At 40.1% G+C, this 26,682-nt stretch overlaps 1 protein-coding gene across 2 annotated transcripts; it reads left to right on the top strand.

Annotated features, from left to right (window-relative positions):
* The first annotated feature begins 389 nt into the window (after window positions 1-389).
* wdr90 (WD repeat domain 90) lies at window positions 390-26,400 on the top strand. 2 transcript variants are annotated; one of them, XM_062992679.1, is made up of 43 exons: window positions 390-415; window positions 1,279-1,360; window positions 2,952-3,043; window positions 3,153-3,329; window positions 3,848-3,986; window positions 4,347-4,517; window positions 4,617-4,743; window positions 5,257-5,315; window positions 6,447-6,559; window positions 7,178-7,393; window positions 8,142-8,207; window positions 8,516-8,584; window positions 9,268-9,378; window positions 9,496-9,641; window positions 9,729-9,786; window positions 10,473-10,591; window positions 11,135-11,296; window positions 11,399-11,529; window positions 11,625-11,741; window positions 11,848-12,083; window positions 12,216-12,361; window positions 13,014-13,144; window positions 13,400-13,530; window positions 13,627-13,788; window positions 14,314-14,442; window positions 15,160-15,290; window positions 15,416-15,489; window positions 15,673-15,795; window positions 16,411-16,649; window positions 17,343-17,445; window positions 18,116-18,237; window positions 18,415-18,571; window positions 19,236-19,426; window positions 19,887-20,055; window positions 20,154-20,271; window positions 20,882-21,053; window positions 21,370-21,492; window positions 21,838-22,018; window positions 22,289-22,419; window positions 23,457-23,600; window positions 24,276-24,395; window positions 25,528-25,612; window positions 25,956-26,400. In XM_062992679.1, the coding sequence occupies exons 2-43, from the start codon at window positions 1,345-1,347 to the stop codon at window positions 26,111-26,113; spliced, it is 5,565 nt and encodes a 1,854-aa protein (XP_062848749.1). In that variant the 5' UTR covers window positions 390-415; window positions 1,279-1,344; the 3' UTR covers window positions 26,114-26,400. The 2 variants fall into 2 exon arrangements, with proteins under 2 accessions (XP_062848749.1, XP_062848748.1); XM_062992678.1 differs by lacking the exon at window positions 390-415 and having other exon boundaries at window positions 1,137-1,360.
* Window positions 26,401-26,682: the final 282 nt, after the last annotated feature.

The following is a 26,682-nucleotide window of genomic DNA, read 5'->3' as shown; positions in this document are numbered from 1 at the left end:
TTAAGGCAAACTTTGTTTTGTTACTGTTCCATTGTTTCTAAACAAAAATGTTGATTGTGATAATAAAGTATTTTGTTGTCACGTACAATGTTTGGCGAAATTCTATCCTAGGTCTTTTGGATCCTTTGGATCTATGAAGCTTAAATATTAAAAAGTATCGGTATCGGTATCGATATCGGTGATACTGGCCCTGCATTTACTTGGTATCGGATCGATACCAAAATTCCCGGTATCGCCCACCTCTAAGCAGTACCTCTTTGGTAGGATGAGTGTTATCGTGTCTCTGAAGATTGACCCAATACAGGGGCGTAACTACCGGGGGTGCAGGTGCACTTGGGCCCATGGCTGGGGGGGCCTCCACGACATGAACTCAACCCCCCCAACTCTCTGCCTCCCCATTGGCTGCATTCGCCAGGTCGTTATTATTATATTACAATATTGTAGCGGTGTTATGTGAGCTCAGCCAATCAGAATGCAGCACCGGGTTTATACATGTGCGGTGGTTAGTTAGTTTTGTATTTGAGACTCGCCGTGTAGTCCCAGCGCTTAAGTCCCCCCCCCCCCCCCCCCCGGACGAGGCTAGGTGAGCCGACCCTCTAGTAGCAAGTGGCTAATGCTAAAGTGCGGTGATAACAAAAGTAAAAACAGAAATATTTTCGTAACCTGCTTAACGTTACTAGACCATATATATATATATATATATATATATGAGAAATTTGTTCCAAAATGTTTTGCACTGGGGCCCATGAGCTCCTAGTTACGCCACTGACCCAGTATGTCATCATTAGTTGTACCCTTCTGATCCTTAAAGGCATTTCACCCATTTCTACCTGCATCGCTGGTACTGGAGAGGTTTTAAAGGCCCCACTACATGAACAGGCCCTTTTTTTGTGCTACGCTAAATTTTATACTGTGAACAGAAGAAAACCTGACAGGTTCTAAAAGCCATTTTCAACTGTTAGGGCGCAGGGATTTGAACTACATTTCCCATAAGCCAGTTGGGGGCGTTTCGGGTCGACGTCACGGCGCTCGCAAGTAGCGGCTGCTGTAGCGGGATAAGTTGATTTGTCAACAAACGGCTGTCTGGTCGGACAACCAGCAACTTTATAGGTTTTACTAAAACTATAGTTTTATTTATTGAAACAAATATCTGCACTGTATAAATACGTTATATAGTTGAGATGGACGTTGAAACAACATAAAAGTGCAGTTATTAATGCGTTAAAGTACAAGTTTCAGCCAGCTGGGGAGCTAATGGCTAACTGTTCACAACAGCAGTAACCGACATATCAACAGGTGACAGCAAACCATCGTTCTCCATCACTGTGAAACATCTCAGTAACCATGTCTTCATCCAGAGGTAAGATACAATCTGCGTACGGAACATGCATGTCATGGCAGTCTGTGGATGTCAATAACTTCTACAACTTTTGTGTTTCTCTGCCTAAAGAAGTTCTTTAAATGTGGTCATCATCTCATTTCACTTGCATGGGCAAGCAGTAGCCTAGTGGTTAAGGTACTGGACTAGTAACCAGAAGGTCGCTGGTTCAAGCCCCACCACTGCAGGGTTGCTGCTGTTGGGCCCTTGAGCAAGGCCCTTAACTCTCAATTGCTCGGACTGTATACTGTAGCTGTAAGTCGCTTAGGATAAAGGCGTCTGATAAATGCCGTAAATGTAAATTTCATGTTTTAGAACTTATGATTGTCTGTGTCTGGTGTTTTCTGTGTGGATTTATATAAATAGGGTTAGTTTGACAGCACGTAAAATGTTTCTGAAACAGTGATGACTTTGGGAAAAGGCCAGGAAAAAACTCAAGTCAGTCTCCTTACTTAAAGGGTAATTTGTCAGGATCATTAGATGTAATCCAAGAACCACCAAAAACAGTTATCTCATGAATTATAGGTTGCTGGAACAAACATGTGTATGTCCATAGTCAAGGGCTCAGGGACTGCCATGAAGGAAAGAAGTCCCTGCTCCCTCCTTAAAGCTCGACTGAAGTTGCAAACAAAACAAAAACACTAGGGATGTAACGATACACTCTACCCACAATGCGATACGATTCACGATACTGGGTTTACGATATAATTTTTTGCAGATTTTTTTAAACAAATTGAAGACAAATTATGACAAAGTTTCCTTTTATTATTTCTCTTTAAAATAAAATTAAATATTGTATTTGTGCTTATCTTTTATTTATCTAAATAATGAATGCCCTTTTATTTCTGAGGTAGGTGCAAACTATGCATTTCACTTTTTGTGTAAAAAAAAAAAAGAAAGCTGCTGTTTAAAGTGAATATCGATTTAACCGATTCAAATCGTAACACATGTGCACCGATTTTTAACTGTCTTGTGGTGCATCGTTACACCTCTAAAAAACACTGTAGGTTGGTTATACTTGCTCCCCTGCCCAAAAGTACTGACAGCCTCTGACGGACATTTTTATCTGTTATCTGTTTTCTACTTATGTAGAACATATCTTACAACATATCATTGGTAGTCTTATGCAAAAGTATGGACACCTTGGTTAAATTCCATACTTAGTGATTTTTTTCATTAAAATTTGTGAAGAAACTTATAAACAAACACAAGTTGTGAGTTTTTGCTTATTTGCTAAATTTTACATATAGGTAAATTATATAAAATATAAATTGTGCCTAACTTATAGACATGCCACATTTTTTCCCCGCAATATGTTGATTTACCCAAACATCTGCATAGGACTAGACCCCCTTCATACAGTATATAGTGTGTCTTTTAAATATTTAGAAATTACGAAAATAAAAACAAAAAAGTCTATAAATAGTGTTTTAAATTTCTTGCCTAGGAATAATTCATTATATTATGATGCTAAAGTAATTTGATTAGACTGTTGCAGTCAGTAATTATAAATGACCTCCATTTATATGAAAATTGTGTCATTTGTTGAGTAATAATTCAACTCTCTTCCTAGCCTGGCAACATCCATACGTGAATGTATTTAAACACGTAAAATTGGAAGAATGGAAGAAAGCCACTAAAGAAGGAGATGTCACAACCTACATGGTAATTACACTCAACACTTAATGCACATTCTTTAATCATTGATTATTCTGATGCCACAGTCTGATTGATCTATTTACTTGTTTTTCTTTTTCTGCTGCCCCGACAAAAGGACAAGATACTCAAGTGCACCGTGTTCTGTATCCGTGGTTCAGTCCCCGCCAGCAACTACATCTTGCTTCCCAAAACCAGCAGCCAATCACTGGGCCTCACAGGCCACTACTTCTACCTTCTGTTCAGGCCCTGTCCCAGTAAAAACTTTGTAGTGCACTTGGATGTGGTTGCAAAGGTGAGAGCAAGCATTTACTCAGCTATACCATGTTGTTATTAATTATTTAATTCTAAAGGTTTATTTTTCATAGATGTGACACTTTACTGACTCTAGACTTGCCATATCAGCAAATATGTGAGCTGAGTTTAACAGAGGAGGTTTTTAACTTCTGTACACACACAGTACAGTAAAATAAAATTAAGAAAAGCATTTTCACAATTCTAATAAATTCAAGTACATTACACAAGCACAGTCAGTTGGTCACCCTCAGCAAGCCAAGCCTAATAACTACACACACATCAGGTCCCTAGTTTGTCCACTGAACTAAAATTACTAAAAAATAAAGCTGCTTTGCTTCATTGTTTATTATTTATTTATTGATTAAATATTATAAATGTTGAACAAAATAAAAAAGGGATTTAAATATGTTGAATGATAGTCTACAAAAACAGTGTGGCCGTATAGAGAAAGCTAAAATAAAATAGCATGAGAGGTATAGCAGCTAATGAAAAATCTTGAATTTGTCTCTTTCTCAGGAGGGTCAGGTGATCCGTTTGTCCTTTTCCAATCTCTTCAAGGAATTTAAATCCACGGCGACCTGGCTGCAGTTTCCCTTTTTGTGTGGATCCGCACCAGGGTCTGTGTACGAAAGCACAGCCAAAACTACCAAACATGGTACATATAGACACCAACACACCAAGTTCACCCAGAAATGTAATTCCTCAACGTGATGCGTGGTTCCATTTTTTGGTTGGTCTCTTGTCTGGGTTCTGGTACTCCATTGTGACAAGTGATATTGCAGCCCTGACCAGGAATAACAGTGGTAAAACATGAAAATGAGTGATTCAATGATTTACCTGGTTTTGTAACTTGTCATGTTAAGGAGTTGTTTTTTCTCTGAAGATATAGTAAACGGAAGTAAAAGCTTATAAAAGTACAAAGAGTAAAATATTATATTTAATTCCAGTGATTTAGTCATTCCGTGTGTTTTTACTGGACTTTGGTTGACATCCAATTTCTGATAATGCTGTTTAGGTTTGGTTGGCCCAGTACCAGTGGGTGTACGATGGACATGCCTGGTGATGGACCTTCGTTACATTCTCTCCGTCTACCTAAACAGAACTCACAGCCACCTAAAAAGCGTCAAACTGTGTGCCAACATGGCCGTCAAAAACCTTATCACCAGCGACCTGCTTCTGGATCCGGGTACACACTCATACTTGCACGTACGAAACCATACACTCTTAACTGTGCCACGCTCTTGCTCTTTCGGTCACTTTTGTTTTCTTTTCTTCCCCTCTGTAGGACTGTCATATTCGGAGTACAAACAGTCAGGCTTGGTGTTGCCAGAGGGCACCGCACCCATGCCTAGAGAAATGTGTTTCCCAGTGCCAAAGGGTGGCAGCTGGCATCAGCTCTATGACTACATAAGGTAAATTGCACAGCTTCCAACAAAGAAACTAGACTAAGTGATTAATTATGACACAATCCATACTTAAAAAAGTATATTAGCCCTTGTATTTAATAGCTAGTACTTTTGGCACATTTGTGGGACATTTGGATGATGCAGAGATAAAACACACAAGCCCACTACCACTGAGATCTGTGGTTTGTATCTCAGCTGTGCTGTCTGCTGGTCGGGCGTTTACACAGACATGATTAGCTATGTCTGGTGTGAGCAAGCCTGTACAGCCTAGCCATTGCAGTGTACACATATCAGTGTTCTCTCAGTGATGGTCCCAAGCCTAGATTTAATAAAGAGGGTTGGGCATCCGGCATAAAAACTTTTTTAAACTGTGCCAAATCAGGTATGCATACCAGAACTGTGATTCCAAAAACTACGGCAGCAGCAGAAAGGAAAAAGCAACTTTTGGCACATTTGTATTACTGACTGTGTGTACATTTTACTGACCCCACTTTATGACACATGATGCTGTTTTTAAAGGTTTCCCTCTGATGGTGCGAAGATGCCATTTGACTCCATCCAAAAAGGACTTACTGCAAGTAAGTCTTTAAATCATTCACATGCACTAAAGGCTTTGTTTACATGTCCATTCACACACTTATATCTAAGTCAGGTTACAAGTATTATGGTTAGGGGCCAATCACTGAACCTTTTGATCTAGGGGTACTTTAGTATTTTAACCACTAAGCCACCACTGGAAACATTTTGTATGTACGTGTAGTCTAATAGATGGACCAGACAGTTTAAATGTTGTTTTTCAGCATTTAGTTTATATAGAGTCTAAGGAGGAGTGTGACACTAGTAGGGTGAATTTCCTTTCAGCTAACTGAAGACAATACACTAATATACTCCGAGCCATGAACTTTCTTCTGTATTATTTCCCTTTTATCTCCCAAGCTAGTAATTTCCAATTCTTGATTTTAAATCTGATGCCATTTGCACAACCCCTGATCTGATTAAAGACAGCTGGATCACCACAATCCCCCTGTGGTAATCTTTTTATGACCTACCATTGTTGGGTTCCCACACAGGGCCGTATCACATAAGGAAAGCCATGCTAGACTCCATGTGACCAGGCAGTTGTAGCCTAGCAGTTGAGGTACCGGACTAGTAATCGAAAGGTCGCTGATTCAAGCCCCACCACTGCCAGGTTGCCACTGTTGGGTCTTTGAGCAAGGCCCTTAACCCTCAATTGCTTAGACAATATACTGTCACAGTACTGTAAGTCGCTTTGGATAAAAGCAGAAAATGTAAATGTATATGTGACCCTTCCCCCCCTTTCCCACACTTAAACTTGTGCAGGCGCCCGGACCAGTCCCAGAGATTGCATTTTGCAACAGGGAGGGACCCTGTCCAACCTTCCCTCCCACAAATATGACTTCTTGTGTTTGTGTGGATGTCTGTCTAGGTTGCGGCTCTGCTCAAATTCGAAGTCCAAACAGTTTGCAGCTTTATTTTTTTCTTTCATTTGCAAAGCTATTGTAGACTCAATAAAAACCGTGATGTTATTTTTTGCTAATTTGCTTGTGTCGTATACCTTAAATTGTGTATGTAAAACAGTACCAGTTTAGGCAGCAATTTGGACCAAAATAGGCATCAGGAGACGTCTTCATCTGTATTTCATTCTCACTTTTATTTTGTGTGTGTGCGTGTGTGTGTGTGTTTGAAAGATCCTCCGGTTGATGAGAGTCCTTGCCGAGAGGAATGTGTCAGCGACGGGAGCATCAGCAAGCCTGTGCAGGACCGTGTCTCCCTCATTCAGCAAATCACCACATCAAAACCTGTGAGAATTTGTCTTTTTTCTGTTTTAAATGTGATGTTGCTGATGGTTCCATTGAAGCTTTATTGCTCAGAAAAAAAATCTTTATGTAAACGACCCAAAAGGAAAATGGTTAACACAACCCTAAGCAAGTCTAGTAGAAATTTCATGGCTGCAACCTCTACTGGGATTTTCACATGTTGTGATGAATTATTCTCGTCACACATTATGATTCTGCTGGTGATGGTTCTTCCGTCTTGAGCAATATAAATGTTTATGTTCATTTACAATATTTTAGACTATTTTTATAATAGTTTATCATTTTTATTGGGGTGAAAATGTCGCTTCGTAATTTGTTGAAGTTAATTCAGCAATTTAGAGGCTGAAATGTGTCATTTACATCTAAGAAGAACATAAAAGCACCAGCTCTCATGCAAAACTGTCCAATCTAGCACTAAACATTCACTTTTCATAATTTACATGTCACATGTTTCAAAAGATTAGATTTGGATCATTTAACCTGTAGTGGAAATAAAGACAAGTGTAATTACCCATAAACAAGTATCTTTGTATGGCATGAATTCCCAGTGCTGTTTATATACACACGTCTCTGTGTGTGTGTTCGTGTTTGTTTCTCTGCAGGGCGCTAAGCAGCGCTCACTGCTCCTCTCCTCCGGCCTGCCCGAGCTCATCTCTACGCCCCCTGGAGACGGATGCAGCCCAAGATTAGCAGGTTCGATTTCTCAGAGGAAGGAAGACAGCAGGGTGGTGTGCGATAATGGAGATGGGGTTCATGTGTACGCTCACTATGAGGAAGATGACATCAGCGGCTATTCGACAGACAGCGATGAAGTGGTGGTAACAGATTCAAGAAACTCAAATTTACTCCAATTTAGTTGGTTGCTTTTAAGCCCTTATGTGCCATAGTTGGTGGCTGGGGGTCCATGTGTGTTCCCACATGTTAGCTGAAGCTCTAAACACACAAGTGTTTAAAAAAACATTTAATGGATGTTGAATTTTGCAGAAAACAGGGACCTAGAGCTGGGACCTAGTCTTATTCCCTTGGTTTTATTGTTGTGTGTGAAAAGCCTTGTTTTTAACTGACATAGGACAGTTGTAGCCTTGTGGTTAAGGTACTGGACTAGTGATCAAAAGGTTGCTGGTTCACGCCCCACCACTGCCAGGTTGTCGCTCTTGGGCCATTGAGCAATGCCCTTAACCCTTCATTGCTTAGACAGTATACTGTCACATTACTGTTAGTCTCTGTAATGTAAATGAGACTAAGTGCATAAAGTTTACATTCAATAAATTATTCGATTCATAATTTGAAGAATTAATGGAAGAATGTGGTTTTAATACTGCTAATCTGTCAGGATGTTTTGACCGGTTTTGTTTGCAAGATGTAACTAAACTGAATGATCTTGTTCTTATATGTTACTTGTTAGCATGCATTCAAATAAGAACAGCTCATTCAGCACTAGCATTTTGGATACATCACAATTACACCTCTAAATGCGTAATTAAAAAAGTGTTACATTGTTTGTTCAAACGTGCATTAATAGGTTTCGGTGGTGTGCAGTTTGTAATAAGTGAATTTTATGTTTAGGTGGTCAATGCTGCTGTTCCTCGACCTTCATCTTTACCGACTACCATGCCAGCAAAGCAGAGACATGTAAATACCAAAAGATTTAATAATGTACACCAAGAAATATCAGAAGAGGCATTATTTTTGACAGACAAGTATAATTTATTTTGTACAGAAGAGTGAACAAAGTCAATATCAGGTGTTAGTGGTTAAGCAAGTGTTGAGACTTTGTTTATATCTTTTGTACATTATGTACATAACGTTAGCTGAAGCTGTATGAGTAGATAACATTCAGTGTTCAGTTTTGATAATGACTGGTCTCAATATTCTTGAACATCTGTATGTTTGCCTTTATATGTTGAACACTTATCTGTGTGACCTGTCCCATGGTTCAGAAGCTGCACCCAGACCCCATATTGAAGCTGAGCAAGATCATTGGCTTTGGTGGAGCTACAATGAGATGTGTGAGTGAAACAAGAGACATCCAATAAGAATTTATATCATATTATTATTATTTATAATTATTAAATATTAAAGACAACCGTGCAACAGGGCCACTGAGATCCAGGTTCAAACCTGGATAGTGCAGTTGGCTGCTCGGGTGGCTACACAAACATAAATGTCTAAAGGATGATGGGTGAAGTCCTGTAATGGATAGACGCTATGTCCAGGGTGTTTCCACCCTGTGCTTGGTGTTTCCCAGTGATGCTGGACCTGCAGTGACCCTGACAAGGATAAAACTGTTGAGGCAAATAACATCAAATGAAAATAGCAGTATTAAAATTTATTATAATAATTATTGGTTAATGTAATACTTATCGTAATGTATAATAATATATTATCTATTTTATAATGTATAACAATACTTTAATAACAGTAAAAGTTTTTAATGTTACAAGCAATGTATTCAAGTGGTAATTCCTACAGAGAGGTTGGGCAGATTTATTTAAATACATTATTACATATTAAAATAATTTAAAGTACGACAAATAATTAACATTGATTTTATTACATTTAGCATAAATACAATAAAACATTGTAATATGGTTTATTTTAAATAATATAATAAATTGTTCATTGTTCTTGTTATTATAATTGCCTTGTTTATTTCCAAGATCATGTCCATTACTCATCTCTTTCTGTGTAGGCTGTGTGGGCTTGTGAAGGACAAGAGCTGGTGTACCCGTGTCATGCCATCATTATCAGTATGAAGCTCTCGTCTGGCCAACAGAGATTCTTTATTGGCCATACAGACAAGGTGTGTTACATCAGATACTGTTGTAACTTTGTATACATTTGCCTGTAAACATTAATTAATGAAAGATGCCTAATGAAGTGTTTGTACTATGTGTGTGTATGTGTATGTGTGACTCAGGTTTCTGCTTTGGCGCTGAATGCCGGCTCGACTCTTTTGGCATCAGCTCAAATTGGTACCCACTGCCTTATTCGTCTCTGGAGCTACAGCAAGGGAGCCTGTCTAACCATTGTCAAAACACAAACACACTCGCTACGCTCACTCAGGTGCCGACACATACACACACACACACTCACACACACACAGTGTAGTTTGTTAAGATCATTGGGGTTTATTTGGTGTTTGGTGTTCAGTTTTTCCTACAGTGGTGGAGTTCTGTGTGGAGTGGGCAAAGACAATCACAACAAAACTGTAAGTGCTTGTACACAACATAAATTTTACAGTACCAGAGATCATCAAAGAAAAACTCACAGATTTCCCAATATGCACCATTCTTTCAAACTAGAAAATATTTAGACACCGTCTGTCTAAAATGCCCTGTTGTCTGAAAACAATATTTTTTTACCTTACCTTTGATGAGAATGTTTTTTGATTTGCATTGTTTTTCTCATAAATATCAGCTGTTCTTCAAGCACAAATACCCACACATGTACTGATGTTTCAAATATCCAAATGCAAATGACACTTTAAGCTTTAACACCAGAGGTGCAAAACATATTGTATTGATGTAAAAACAAGAACAAAACTGCTTGTTTAAAGAGATGAACAAAAAGGGTGCAGGTAGTTTATCTGTACAAACTATTTGGATAGTGTATTTGGGTTGCCGGTTGTGCAGACTACACGTTTAGACACTGATCAAGGTGAAACTTGTTGGTGACTGAATAATGGGGTTGAAAATCTTATTTTCTTATTAAAACTCTGGCCAGTTAAGCAGCCTTTGTGACTTTCAGTCCTAATATTATACCCTCTTTAAAAGTCATGACATCTTGATTCAGTGTTTTTTCTTGAGGTTCAGGTGTGTATTTTTCAGTTTGAGTGATTGTGTGTATGTTTTTAAATTGCATTTGATAAAAGTGTGCATGTGTGTGTATTTGTAGACAGTTGTAGTGTGGAATACACAACGAGTCCTGAAAGGTGGTGTGGTTTCAGTCTTGGCTAAAGCTCACACAGATGTTGACATCCAGACCATGAAGATAGCCTTTTTTGATGAAACACGGTACACACACACACACATTTCTCCAACACACTGTGCACACCAACTTTCACCACCTTACCTATAATTATCTGACAATATGTGTCCGAAAAAACCTACCTAATTATTGATTTCCTATATTTTTAATTGGTTATATATTTTTTAAATACATAAAATCTCATAAACAAGTGATTTTGATTATAATAGTGTCCTAATCCTGGATTAACTACGTAAAATTACAGTTGTTGATTTGAATGCGTAATAGTTAAACTATTCATAATTTATGTAGCAGGGCTTTTTTCATTCAACAAGTGTGTAAACCGACACATGCACACTGGAGTTGGATGAGAATATGAAACAGACCAGAAGTCTGAGCTCTCACTTTAGCTCTGCTCTCAGTTCAAATCAAGCATTGGCTGCTGGAGTTGAATTTAAATGTTTTTTATATGCAATGACTTTTTTATTGTTGTTTTAGATTAACTAAAATTGTAAATGACTAGCTTGGAAGATAAAGCAGGAAAAATCTGTGCTTTATGTTTGCTGATACCTGTTTGCATGTTTTCGTAGTATGGTGTCTTGTGGCGTGGGTAACGTGCGTTTGTGGCGTGTACGGGGTGGCTCTTTGCGTTCGTGCCCTGTAAATTTGGGACAGCATCACAGCTTGGAGTTTACAGACCTCGACTTCGAGCAGGGACATGCTCCGGATAGACAGCCAGACGAGCGCTCACTGTGAGCACACACACAAAGCATTTTATGGTGTTCAGTTCTGTTATTATTGATGCTTAACTTGCGACAAATTGATGTTAAGTCACATGGTTGTGCACTGTACAGGTTTGTCAGCAGTAGAAGTGGCCACATTTTGGACATTGACTATGCTTCTGTGACAATAAAGCATGTCAGAGGACTCCTCCCATCTCGGCAAAACCACACCCACCAGCAAGAGACGCAGACTTTAAGCACAGGTGAGAGAGTTACGGCTCTCAATGCCTACATTACTTGATTATGACACGCACTGATATGAGTAGTTTTGATGCCATGAAGAACTTTGTGTGTTTAGGTTCGGGCATTGCGGTGAACAGCATCAGTGTGTGTAATGCATTCTGTGCCACTGGTTCCGAGGACGGGTTCCTGCGTCTCTGGCCTTTAGACTTCTCCTCTGTTTTCCTGGAGGCAGGTCAGTACCATCTGTCAGTCTCCCGCATCAACCAATTTATTTCTAATGATTGGTCATCTACTGTTATTATGTTAAAATTTGGTTCTTTTTGCCCGTGTGTGTGTAGAACATGAAGGGCCAGTCAGTCTGGTGTGTGTATCATCCGATGGTCTGAGTGTCCTGGCAGCTACCAGCACAGGAAACCTTGGATACCTGGATGTTGGTAGTCGTGCTTACCGAACACTTATGAGGTCTCACACAGCCACAGTGTTGGGCTGTAGCGTGGACGGAACCCGACGCCAAATCACCACAGCATCCCGAGATGGAACCATTCGTGTGTGGGACATGGACTCCACCCAGCAGGTTCTCTTAAATCTAAACGTTGTGTAATACGGTTGTATATTGTTGCCAATTTTGGGCAGTTATTGAAATAGCCTAATTATTACTTTTCTTTAAGTTTTGTTAGAGCTGATAAATGTCTCTCATTCTATATAGCTGTATGACTTTGTATCTGATGAAGACAATGATGCACCATGCTCAGTGGCATTTCATCCCAACAAGCCCATTTTTGTCTGTGGTTCCAACTCAGGAACCGTGAGAGTGTTTGACATCCCAACATCCAGCTTACTTGCACAGCACAGGTATGCAGCACAAACTGCATACACATAGCACAAAACTGCTACACATAGCACAAAACTGCTACACATAGCACAGAACTTCATACCTATAGCACAGAATGGCATACCTATAGCACAGCACAGTACATGCACAGCACTGCACACACACAGCTTAAACACAGAATTGCACAGCACTCAGACAGCAACAGGGCGGCATGGTGGCTAAGTGGGTAGCACTGTTGCCTCACAGCAAGAAGGTCCTGGGTTCGATCCCCAGGTGGGGCGGTCTGGGTCCTTTCTGTGTGGAGTTTACATGTTCTCCCCGTGTCTGTGTGGGTTTACTCCGGGTGCTCCGGTTTCCTCCCACAGTCCAAAGACATGCAAGTGAGGTGAATTGGAGACATTAAATTGTCCATGACTGTGTTCGATATAAACTTGTGAACTGATGAACCTTGTGTAATGAGTAACTACCGTTCCTGTCATGAATGTAACCAAAGTGTAAAACATGATGTTAAAACCTAATAAAACAAAACAAACACAGCAATAATCAATCATATAATTAATTCCTGGTACACCAAATCATTTTCTTTAATTTAGACAAAAACATACCCACACTCAACATGCATGCATTGAGAACTCTCGGTAGAGTTTGTGTGTGTGTTTTTTGCCTTATCAGACAGCATCGGGGAGCAGTGGTGGGACTGGCGTTTTCTCCCAACGGTAAACATCTATATAGTGCTGGCTCTCTGGGATATCTCGTCCTTTACGATGCTTCCCATCCAGAATATAATGTCCTCAGAGTGCTAGGTTAGTCACTATTATACAGAATAATTTTTTTTACACTAATGATAACCTTAGTGGCTAACTTAATAGGTTCACGTGTCTTGTACCTACTTTCATTGACAATTTAATGAACTATGCCTATGTATGACTATGTATAGCTACACCTGTAGGTATACAAGTACTTGTGTAAACCTAACAAAGTGCCTGATGAGTGTTTGCTACTGTTTTAACAAGACTCATAAATAAAGACAAACCTGTTGGTTTTAATATATTCCGTAGGTAACGTGGTTGCTCGAGGAACAGAGCGAGGTCCGGATGCTCTGGCTGTAAGTTCTGATAGTAACAGTTTGGCGTTTGTCGGACCCACAGAATACACAGTAACTATTATGGACGCTCGTTCACTTGATGAGGTACATAAAAATGTATTGCTAATTAATGAAATGTTATCTAAGAAATGTATATGTATGCATATATATAATCATACATTTCTTGTGTGTGTGTTGTAGGTATTGCGGGTGGATGTGAGTGTGTTAGATGTTGAGAGCACGACCCTGGACTCTGCCTTGAAGGTGTGTTTCTCTCCTTCTTCTCTCTCACATCTGCTGGTCACCACTTCAGCCAACAAGATCCTTTGGATTAACAGTCGCACTGGAAGACTACTCAGAGAGGTGAGAGTGATCAGCAGCACATGTTTATTTGCTTTATTTATTTAGATCTTTCCTTTGTGTAAGCAGAAAAGCCTCTCATAATGCACAGCACTTAACATCAGAAGGCCAAATCGTTTTCCACTCCTGTGAACTGACAACAGGAATCTGAGGTGGACAGTGAGCACAGGCTTATTATAACTGGACAGTTAAAGAGTGGAAGAATGTTGCCTTAACTGTGAACACAACTGCACAAATTTCTACAGCCACACTTCAAATATTGTTTATATTAAGGCCTCTGGTTTAGGAGAGGGATGTCCATTAAGCTGATAGTCAGGTCCACACACAGTTTTGGCAATATAGTGTATCTTATACATGATATGTTTAGAAAATTATAAATATAAATAGATGACTGTTGCACACGTATGCTTGTCTTTTTTTGAGTGACACTTTGCATGTACATATGAAAGGCAAATAGTAACATAAAAAGCTTTGCCTCCCACAAAAAGTCACCATATTAGTTATTATGATTGCATGCATTTCCTCCAGGTGTCTGAGGTTCATAAGCATCAGTGCGTCTCTTTGGCTGTCAGTCAGGATGGACGTTACCTGCTCACAGCTGGACACAATGCTGTGAAGGTCTGGGACTACAACATGAATCTGGATGTCAATTCCCAGGTGGGTTTTGCCTCCCAGTTTCCAGGGAATCCACTGCTTGGGTATAAATGTGTCCTGAATATTTGACATACAGCTGCATCTATTTGACACTGCATGCATTGAACAAAAAGTGTAAAGGGAACAAGACAGGATTAATCTCGAGATCTATATATTTACACAATGTAGATGCATTTCCACCAGGGCCAATATTAACCATAGAACCATTGTAGATCAATTGGGGCTTCTTTAACAATGTTCCACTACAGTTCCTCTGCAGCTTGCACCAATGCCTCCTCTGGCACCTGTGCAGTTGCTGGCTCCTTCTTAACACTGATGTACAGAGAGTCACAGTGTGCCCTATGTGAAACTATGGGTGCAAGGTTTAAAGTTTCGGTGGTTAGCTGGAATAGAATTTTGACTGTACTGAATGTTGTAGACACAATGTAAATTCATGCTAGCCCACTTTTGTGCTGGTTCAAATCTTAGCAGTGCCGGTGGAACTTCTACACAGACATGACTGGCTATGAACTTGGGGGGATCTGCTCTGTTTATCCCTAAAAACAAGAGCAGCCGAAAGAAAATAAATAAATAAATAAAATAAATTAGGAATGGTATATTACCTACCATTGAACCCTGAGGAACACCTACAAACATTGTGTGATGACATCACCTTTCAGGACAGGTTAAATTATCTTATAAAAGACAAACCTGTTTATTTATTATGTGTTTGTTTTGCAGGTGTTTATTGGGCACTCAGAACCCATTAGGCAGGTATCCTTTACCCCTGACCAGATGGGTGTGGTTTCAGTGGGTGATGCAATCTTTTTTTGGGATTTCCTGGCTCACCCACTGCAGTTGCCCACCTTCAGGTAAAATTGATCAATATATTGTTTGTAAATAACTGTTTGTAAATTGTGTAGGAATGTAATATGGTGTCATTTTAAATAATAAGTTACAGAGTACAGTAATTTTATTTTTCCCTCTTTATTTTTAGTGTTGACTCCAATGTGGTGATCGCCTCTTCTTCAAGAGCAGGTGAAGGATGGGACCATGCTCCTTCCAAGACTGGTAAAGATGTATTTATTAAAAAGAATACATGTGCAACAGGGTGCTTAAGTGGCATGGCACAGCGGTAAAATGAACCCGGGGTTTGAATCTGAGGAGTGCTATTAGCCAGTCGGGCGTCTGCAGTGCATGCAGCAAAATTTTAAGCAAGAAATTCTTATTGTATTATCGTCTGGATTTCTTTAGTTGTAGTGAAACATGGCGAGAAGGACTTTGATGAAGCCTTGTCCAGTGGGATACCTCGAAAGGCCCCTCCTCCACCCATCTCTCCTCTCAATGTGAGTGCCACAAAGATGAAAGAAAACGAAGGTGAGTATATTTGCTATAAGTGAACATTTACCCAAGTGTTTGCTTTTCTGCATGTTTGGGGAAACATTCACATTTGAATGTTCTACTCTATTGCCCTACCCATCTCACATAATATGCATTTTCTGTAATCACTAGTCATTAGAAGTGTGGTGCTAGTCTTATCATCTAGAAAGCCTTACTAGACAAGTGGATGTTGTGTCTTTAAAGAGAGGGCCAACTTCATATTAATGGCCATGGTTTGGGATATTCCAACAAGTTCATAGCCAGGTGTCCACATATTTTTGGCCATATAGTGTGTAAAGGTGAAACATTATTTTTTGAATAGCATATACATTGTGTACAATGGTAAGTGTAGCCTAGTGATTAGGGTACTGGACTAGTAATCAAAAGATCGCTGGTTCAAGCCCCACTACTACCAGGTTGTAAATGTTGGGCCCTTGAGCAAGGCCCTTAACCCTCAATTGTTTAGACTGTGTACTGTCACAGTACTGTAAGTTGACTTTGAAAAAAAATGTAGATTTAAGTAAATGTTTGCACTATTCTGTACACACTGCTGGAATGATTGGCACAGTATGTATTCCACCTATATTTCATTACTGTTCATTTAAAAACCAGGTTCGATCTTCCTGTCGCTTACTGACGATAATGAAGAAGTGCAGCCCTTTGTTGGTCACTCCCCTGCTCCCAGACATACCTCCTTCCTGCGCGTCACTGAACTGGGTGAGCTTCGAGACATGTCCGATTCTCCAGCCGATCGGATCAGAGAGGAGGCAAATGGGCAGGAGCTGAAGCGGGTCCGTCCTGATTGTTACAAACACTTCACACCTCGTTACAAAACGTCTACACCTGACCAGGTACATGTTCCTTTTATTAGTCAGATTACACAAAAACTACATACAGATTTTATAATAATTGCAATCTCCTTTCAATGAATATCATATTAACTAGTACTTCACATGTGATTTGAGATAAGCAACCCTGTTCTCATGCGACTTTACAGCTTTAACGATCTTGCTGTAGCATTCTACCCGGTCTCCCTTCTAGCATTACATTTCCCATAGCAACGCACCTCGTGTATGCTGTTTGTTTTATGTCACCACCCACTGTCAGATCTCAAGTATTGTCAAATAAATTTGCTGCTCCCATATTTTAGGTGCTGTTTTGGTCTGCTTACCTTCTATCTCAGGTGCCCTTCCTGACGCAACCCTTGTAGTTACTGTATATACACACTGACAAGTGTACCTCCCAATGGATAGGCTGTTTCAGCCACTTCTCCCTCAGACATAGCGAATAATATCTACGTAGGTTTCTGACCGACTAATAGCACTGCTGAGATTCAAACCCTGGATCTGGGCAGAGGTGGGCTAACATATTTTACCACCCAAACGCTCAAGGTACACATATATAATAGAGCCAAATTTATACTGGTAGACACTTAGAATTCCATGATGCTTCTCAGGTTTCACCGTTTAAACAATGTTTTTGTGACTTGTGTTAGTCAGGAATATAATGCTTTGTTTTTCTGATTTCCTCCCCATCTCTTTCAGAGTGCTGTAACTCCACCTCCTGGACAAGAAGGACTGTGTCTCAAGGCTGTGATTGGCTACAATGGCAATGGACATGACAACATGATCTGGAATCCAGACACAGGTGAAAAATAGATCTGATAAGGGATCATGCTGCATGCGTTCCAATACAATTTAACATGACTTTAATTAACTTTAATGTAAAGGGTTTAGACTAGAGTGGCACCAATACCAAACGGGAATTGGTTATAGAGTCCAAACTGGCACATAAGCAGATGCCTAACGTTTCTTTTTCCTTTTGACACAGTTTTGTTTCTGTTTCTACGCGATAACAGTATTTTGCTTAACAGTCCAACTTTCTGTTACGTTCACACAAGTATTTTTTAGAATGTCTTTCTGTGAATGGATCATACAACATCATACAACGCTGAAAGTTTTGACATTTACTGCCTAGCTATTGGGGGCTGCCAGTCCTAAGCCTGGATAAAATAGAGTTGCATCAGGAAGGGCAAAACTGTGCCAAGTCTAAAAAATAGATTTGATAAGGGATCATCCACTATGGAGACCCCTAAAATACTGGAGCAGCCAAAATAATATATGAAAGACAAACAAATTTTCACATAAAAAAAAACTTTGATTTTGTGTCACTAGGCTTTCTGTTTTTTTTCTCAGTGCAAGAAAATGTGTTGAAATGATTGTCCTTGGTAATGATTCCTTTACTACAGGCATTCAAAATTGAATTCAGTTGAACAACTCTGGTGTTTCTCTCTTTCTGCCTGTATGTGTTTATTCAGGTCTGTTTGTGTACACCTGCGGGTGTGTGGTGGTGGTGGAGAATCTTCATGATGGTTCTCAGACACACTGGCTCGGCCACACTGAGGAGATCTCGACTCTTGCTGTCACTCATGATGCACAGGTAAATGAATGTGCTTGGCTTATTCCCTTTGATTTCTTCCTGTGTTTTTCATCTAACATGATTCAAATGGTTCATGAATCATTGTTTAAAGTGGATCAGACATAAAAAGGACACATCATTTATGACATCATTTGCACTGAATGCTTCTTTAACCCTGGATTGATGTTGGCTTTTTAGATGGTGGCCTCTGCATCAGGAGGCAGAGCATCATCCAAAAGCCTCATTTGCATATGGAACATTCAAGACGGATCTCGCAGAAACTGCATTTCATACCATAAGGGGTCGGTACAGAGCCTGGCTTTCTCCAGAGATGACCTCTACTTCCTCTCAGTGGGTGGGTTGTTTGACATCACTTGTATACATATTATTTCTGGTAGGACATTTTTAAGGATAATATTTCTGGTGTAGGAATTTAATATGGTGTCATTTTCTGTCTGAAGTCGAATTTCTTTGTAAATTAGTGTCCAGGTACTTTGTGTTATTACTGATCACTATATTGCACAGAATTATTATGTAGGATCTGCAATTTCACTGCTCCACTTCAAGCACATGCTACCTCAGTGTCTAGAAGCATCTGCATGTAAACCCATATAATTTAATGTTGATTGTTATGTAGCTTGCATTTTTTATTGTTGGTGTATACACTGTATTGCCAAAAGTATTTGGACACCTGATAATGAGCTTGTTTTGGATATCCATTCCAAAATCATCTTCATAGAAATAGAATTTTTATATACAGTGTAACAGCCTACACTCTTTTGTGAAGGTTTTCAAGATTTTTGAGTATATCTGTGGGAATTTGTGCCTATTTGTTAGTTTGTGTGCAAAACCACAAAGTTGTAGGCTTTAAGAGGGTTGTCCATTTACTTCTGGCTATATTGTATGTCTAATATTGCTGTAACTATATATAAGAACTGGACAGTTTAGACTTGCCTGTAGCTAAAGCTGTTAATAGTGGAATGAAGTTTTGTTAAGATGTTTATTATTGATGTGTGCAGGGGATTTTCAGGAGTCAGTGGTGGGGCTGTGGAGCACACAAACATTTGAGCTGCTCTGTTCAGTCAGTGCCAGCGTCCCACTGCATGAGGCAGCGTTCTGCCCCAGTAGGGTCAACCAGCTGGCATATGTTGGCTCCAATTCTGTATTTTTCTGCTACATACAAACTCATGGACATGGGGCAGAATTACAGGTAGGCACTTCTAGAAGACCACAATTCAGATGCTGAGTGGTATAGATATAAAACAAATGCACACCAAAACTCTAGTAATGTGTAGTGAATAAAAGGTTTCCGTTTTGTTTTAAGCCCTATGACAGGCAGTAGAATTGGGCAAAGTGATTGGGTCACTTTTAACTAATAAGGTTGGGGTCTGATCACCTTTCAAAGTGGTTACCCTTGTTATCACAAGTGTTTAACATTACAGCCTTTCAGCTTCAGTCTTGCTGAGCTTTGCTCTTGTTTAGCGGTATCTTGGAGTGCATATAAAAAGAGACACAAAACATGTTTGATAAAACATTAAAATAGATTTTAAGCAAAACTAGCACAGCAGTATGTTAATAAATTTAACAGACTGAATACTTTCTGGCCATTTCTTTCTCTGTGCCCATCAAGACCAGAGACAAACCATAACAGAAATGATTGTGCTTCTCAGGTACAAACGATGGGTTTGCCAGAAGAGATTGGAGAGTCAGAGGTTACGTCACTCTGCTATAACTCTGACTCCATCCTTTACACTGGGACGAACAGTGGCAGTGTCTGTCTGTGGGACTGCAACACACACCGCTGCTTCATGACCTGGGAGGCTGATGAGGGAGAAATCGGTGAGCTGGTTGCTCCGACTGTAAAAACAAAGTTTTATGTCTGAAAATGTAGAGTTTGTCACATTATGGGATGTACATTTGTGTGTTTTGGTGTGTAGGTGTGTTGCTGTGCCGGGGTAACAGGCTGCTTACTGGTAGTAACAGTAAGAAGTTGAGATTGTGGTCAGTCACTGCAGTGCAAAATCAAACAAACAAAGAGACAGCCAACTTGAACCGGTAAAAAACACACACACACAGCTTTTTTTTATTAATAAAACATGTATTTGCAGTTGTACACTCCATGGTTGATAGTAATTGGACACCTAACCATGAGCTTGTTGGACATCTCATTTTAAAACAATAGGCATGAAAAGGAATTGACCCCTTTCCAGGCATATATGCCCCCACTATTCTAAAATGCTTTCCACAAGATTTTGGAGCATGTCTACAGGAATTTGTGATTATTCAGTCAAAATAGTATTTGTGAGGTCAGGCACTAATGTTGGGTGAGAAAGCCTGACTCGCAAAGTACCAATTCATCCCATAAAGTGTTTTTAAAGTATTTTAGAAAAGCTACATGAACTCAGGAAATAACTTAAAATGCTCTGCCATTACACAGATGACCCTACAAGTGCATGTAAGCTTTTAACTCCTACTGTACAGACTTGATGCTACATCAGTGCAGAATTTGTTGTGTGCCATGTGATCTTGGAGAATATTCGTTTATGAAATGTGACACCTGGATTATTCTAACAGTTCATATCTTCTTTAGGAAACAGATTTTAAAATGCATGACTGGCTAATGTGTCTGTTTCTGTTCTTTTTGATTTAATGTCCTGCCCATTAGTAATGCTCAGGTGCTGCTGGATCAAGAGATGGTGCTGGATGGCACTGTGGTGAGTGCAGTATTTGATGATGCCATGGACATGGGAATCGTGGGTACGACTGCAGGAACTCTGTGGTACATCAGCTGGACTGATAACACCAGTATACGTTTGATCAGTGGACATAAGAGCAAGGTATAAATACACACACGTGCACACATTATAACTATAGTTACCTAAGCCAAAGAATTTAATCAGCTGTAAATTCTTTTCAGAATGCTTCTCACAAGACTTTAAAGTATGTCTGTAGCAATTTGTGCCAGTTCAGTCAAAAGAGCATTTGTATGGCTGGCACTGATGTTGCTCAAGAAAGCCTCAATTGATGTTCTAGTTCATTCCAAAGCTGTTCAGTGGGGGTGAGGTCAGGGCTCTGAGCAGGCCACTGGAGTGCTGTATGGTGTATGTTACTGCATTGTGATTAGTGATTCCTGTCCTGTGTGTGTGCGCGCAGGTGAATGGTGTAGTATGTAGTCCAGACGAGAGACATTTTGTCACATGTGGAGAAGATGGCAGCGTGAGAGTGTGGGCATTGCCTAGCAACGAGCTGCTGGTGCAGTTTCAAGTTCTTAACCAGGTAGGTCCTAGCCAATCAAACCACTTCTCATTTTGGAATCAAAATAGATTTTCTCATTATTAATTAATCCATTTTTATTAAATGTTTGCCTTCCACAATATTCTGCTTTCAGTAATGCTAGAATAACTTATTGCAAACATTAGTTGCAGTTTGCACAACTTGAGTGCTGCATTCACATGGATTTTCTATTTGCGGCAAACTGGTGTCTCAAACTACCTACTAAAAATGAAGATAGCTAGAAAATTAGTAGTAGTGTGTATTCTCTACAGTAGGACATGGATTCTTACGCAAACTAAAATGTCTTTTAAGGGTACATACGTGCATCTGCTACGTCCTATATTTCAGAGCTGCGAGTGTGTGTGTTGGAGCTCATCAGCAGGCAGCTGCAAGCCTAGCGAAGTTGGGCACGTGGCTAGTGGGTACAGTGACGGTTCTGTAAGAATCTTCAATGTGGCATCAGCTGAAATGGAACTTAAACTGCAGCCGCACCGTGGAGCTGTGAGCGCTCTGCAGTACTCACACTATGGTAAGTGATTGTTATAATGAATAATGCCTTATTTGGGGTTTAAGCTTTAGTTAGCTTTAAAGCTCAACAAGCTAACACTCAAAATGCATGTACACTATATGGCAATAAGTATGTGTACCACCCTTTTAATAATTAGGTTTAGCAGTTTCAGCAACATCTGTGGCTATCAGGTATATACAGTTTAGCACATGGCCATGTCGTGTTAATTGGCAGTAAAATGGGTTGTGTTATATATAGGGCCCTACTAAAGTGTGTGTGTTTTGTTTGCAGGTCAGGTGTTGCTTTCAGGAGGAAGAGATGGCGTTGTTACAGTGAGCAGTCTGTTAACCGGAGCCTCAATACGCATCATCAATGACCACAAAGGGGCGCCTATTACTGCTTTACAGTGCTCCAACAAACAGGTTAGACAGACCAGTAGAATGAGTTTGTTGGATGAAAATATACCCTGTACAAACTGCCATCTATTGCAGGGCATTACAGACTCATTATACGTAGGCACATTTAAGAGAAGCAGTTGTGTCTACTTGCTAGTAAACTAACTGGAGGCATCACTTATATTAGAGGCAAATTTGTCCTTTACACATTTTATAAACAATATTTGCAATATGTACCAGTGGCCTTACAGGAAGTGTTGGTACTATTCTACTCCAGAGACCTAGGCTAAGTCTTTTTCCCTGGTTACTGTTTGTTGTAGTTTAATAAGTAAAATGACCTGCAGTGAATTGGCATCCAGTCTAGGGTGTATTCCTGCTTTCTGGTCTGTGTTTCCGGGATGGGCTTTTGGACTCACCATATATTTGACCAGAATAAAATGATTACAGAAGACGTATGCCCATGCTGTACTACATTTATTTTATTTTACTTAATGTTGCTGTCACTTACATTTCATAAATAAGGTGTAAAGCACTTGTGATATTCACTGAGTAGCCAAAAGTATGGGGACACCTGACCATGTTGGACACCCTATTCCAACACTATAGACACTAATAGGAGTTCTTCTCTGGTGGCTATGACATCTTCATCTTTGTGGAAAATTGTGCCTAGATATTTGTGCCTAGCTTGAAAAAGACATTCCAGTACATTCCAGTTCTGTTCATTCCATTTCTGTTCAGTTCATTCTGTGTGGGGTTAAGGTCAGGGCTCTGTACAGGCCTCTGGAGTTCCTCCACAACAGTTGTTTCAGACCATGTCTTTATAGACCTTGCTTTGTGCACAGGAACACAGTCATGCTGAAACAGAAAAGGACCTTCTCCCAAAGTTAATAGCATATAATTTATTTGATATCACTGCCATTTTATTTACCTGAAAGCAATGGCTGTAGTTGAAAGGCCTTAAGTCAGTATTTTGGAAGGGTGTCCACATACTTTTGGCCATATTGTGTTTTTGTTGTTTGAAACACATTTAATATAAACATCATGGACATGTTCATGTTTTACAGTATAAGGAATACGGTCTGGAAGGCAATGAGCTCTGGTTGGCCGTCAGCGATGACCGGCGTGTCAGCATCTGGGCTGCCGACTGGGCAAAAGACAAATGTGAGCTGCTTGACTGGCTGACGTTTCCAGCTCCCGCCCCTCCTCAGGTAATCAGCACAAACGAGGCTTTCTAGGTTACATTATGCCGATTTACTATTATTTAGCACTGATGGACTCGAAGATTTTCTTATGTAGTACAACATAGCTGTCTTTTGGTTTTTATCATTATTTCATTTTTATTAACGGCTGAAACCTGGACAGGGTGCCAATCCACTGTAGGATCATAACCAACACAATCCACAACCAACACAATTACTGGCAGCTTACCATAGCAACCAAGCTGGCTCCTGCAAAAGTGATGACAGTACTAAGTGATTAATCAGATTTGGTTATTTTCAATTTGCAGTGTTTCTGGAGTACCTAGCAAAAGTGGTCCAAGTAGGGAATACTGGTGAAGGCTAGTCTGTCTGGTCTAATCCTTCAGAACAGCTGCTGTACCATAAATTCCTAACACTGTTAATGATAAAAAGGTGTGAGATAAAAAGGTGTCAGAATACACTGCATCCCAGCTTGCTGCGTATCCACAGGCCGGTCAGAGTACCCATGCTGACCTCTGTCCACAGCTATTTTCACTGCACATGATTTTAAGGTTGTGGCTGATCGGGAGGTGTTGTAGAGCTGTGGGGACGAGGATCTCTTGGTGCTCCAGTGCTATTGTTTTGATTTCTGCCATCCAGTTGTTTGGTGTTTATTTAAAATAATGTTTTGCTTCATCCAATCAGCATGCTGCTAGTTTGCCACCCAGTCTGGCAGCCTTCAGCCCTACAGAGAGAGGAGTGGTGGTTTATACTGGCTATGCTGCTCAGAAAGAACTGACCTTCTACTGCCTGAAAAAGAAACAGGTATGAGTGCATTAGTAGTAAAAAATGACAACTAACAATAAATTGCTTTGCGTTAATAAAAACTTAATATTGTAGTTAGTTATGAATAACGGTTATGGCAATGTTACTCTGGTGAGCTAATTTATTATACTGCACAAACCAGTCCACCACACAAATTCAGGTCTCACCAGTGTCATAGGCCTGGTTGGGTGTATAGCGTACACAATCTGTCATGTCTAAGGAAGGGAAAGGCTGGTATGAAGTCACTTTCTCACTGCTTTTGGATGATGCCCCAGCCTGAGCACATAGCATTACAGAGAGCATAGTGTGTTCCTCTGTTTGCCATTAAGCTCGCCATTGAAATTTGCTGCTGGCCAGTACTCTCACGTGTTTGAGGAAACGAAGACGCAGCCTGCAAAGAAGATTGAAAATTCCTCTAAGGAGGTACCTGTTGGTGAGACATACAACAGAACTTTCAATGAATCCATTCATACAACTGACACCCATACATACACAAACACACACACACACGTTGCACCACCCTGTTGTCTTACCAAACCAGCTCCACCCTAACACAGTCACACCCATCCGCTCTGATTATTTCAGCTCATGTCGAATTGCTGGTGTGATGTGTAAATCTTTGAAGTTTTTCTCATGCTCACATTCTGTGGGGTGCATCAAAATTACCTAATTATTAAATTATAAAATTCAACCAGGGTGCATATAATCAGCACGTAATCAGTCACTGAAAATGTAATGTGTTTAGTTTTGATTACATATAAATGTGTGGGCGGCACGGTGGCTAAGTGGGTAGCACTGTCGCCTCACAGCAAGAAGGTCCTGGGTTCGATCCCCAGGTGGGGCGGTCTGGGTCCTTTCTGTGTGGAGTTTGCATGTTCTCCCCGTGTCCACGTGGGTTTCCTCCGGGTGCTCCGGTTTCCTCACACAGTCCAAAGACGTGCAAGTGAGGTGAATTGGAGATACAAAATTGTCCATGACTGCGTTTGATATATCCATGTGAACTGATGAATCTTGTGTAATGAGTAACTACGGTTCCTGTCATGAATGTAACCAAAGGTGTAAAACATGACGTTAAAATCCTAATAAACAAACAAACATATAAATGTGTTGTTTTTGTTTGTATGTTAAATAGGTGGTGAGGACAGTTTCTCTTACTGAATGGGCTCTATCTCTTAGTCTATGTTGTAAGGGAAGATTACTCGCCACTGGATCGAATGGTAAGTCAGCTGAACCTGCATGGAATAGAAGTGAAACCTGCCATTTTTTCTCTAGATCAGTCAAAATGTACTAGAGCTACAAGGCTGAAGTAACAAAACAAACAGAACCTCATAACCAGTAATGAACTTGCAACAAGCTACTCACACACACAGACTTGTTGATGTGCTTCAGACACTGTAAGCTGTAATGATAATAATGTCTAGTGTGGTTTATTATGTAGCTTGAATTCTTGTTTCTACCTGGTGGACAAATCTTGTTACTTGTTAGCCTTGTAGTGCCAGACCAAGTCTTGGCAGATTAACTACATCTGAGGTGTGTGTGTGTGTGTGTGTGTGGTTTCAGAGCGTGTGCTAAAGCTGATCGATTCCTCCAGCGGCTGTTTTCAGGATTTCACCTGCCACAGTGACTCTGTTTACTGCTGCAGCTTTAGCCAATCGGGAGCACAGCTGTTCACTGCAGCGCATGGCGAGGTCTTCCTTTGGACACTTAAAGGCCTGTAAACACACACATATACACACTACATGAAGGGGAGAGAAAGTGAAGATGGATTTCCACCTGAGTGAACCTGCTTTTCATTCCGTTTAACACTATTTATCTGTTTGTGTAGCTGTATTTGTTAAAAGCTGCTTGTTCTAGGAAGTTTTTCCAGTATGTGAAGTTTCTCAACATGAAGTTTAACTTGAAATCTTTTTTAAAATACATTTTACAAGTTACTCATTTTTAAATACTTTTTTAACATGTGTTTTGTTGTTCTGTTTTGTTGAATTAAATTCAATTTAAAATCGAAGACTTGCTCCTCTGTTTTACATTGATTCACATTAGAAAGGCACAGGGTTGCTCACAGATTTCCAGATACACTCCAAAATCATGTGGAAAGTCTGTTCAGTAAAGTGAATTCTGTTGTAGCTGCAAAGTGGGTGCGGCAGCTCTGTGTTAACGCCTGTGATTTTAGAATGAGACTTTAACTGTATAGCTGTTTCCATCTGTGCAACAAAGACCACAACAACTGCAGCAGGGTGAAACAAAATTGGCCTGTTGTTGCTACTGCCACTGTTCACAGTTACTGTTG

Source organism: Trichomycterus rosablanca, chromosome 3 (genome assembly GCF_030014385.1).
Source record: "Trichomycterus rosablanca isolate fTriRos1 chromosome 3, fTriRos1.hap1, whole genome shotgun sequence".
Classification (NCBI taxonomy): Eukaryota; Metazoa; Chordata; class Actinopteri; order Siluriformes; family Trichomycteridae; genus Trichomycterus; species Trichomycterus rosablanca.
Note: the sequence above shows the minus strand (reverse complement) of the source record. Positions and strands in the feature narration are given on the sequence as shown.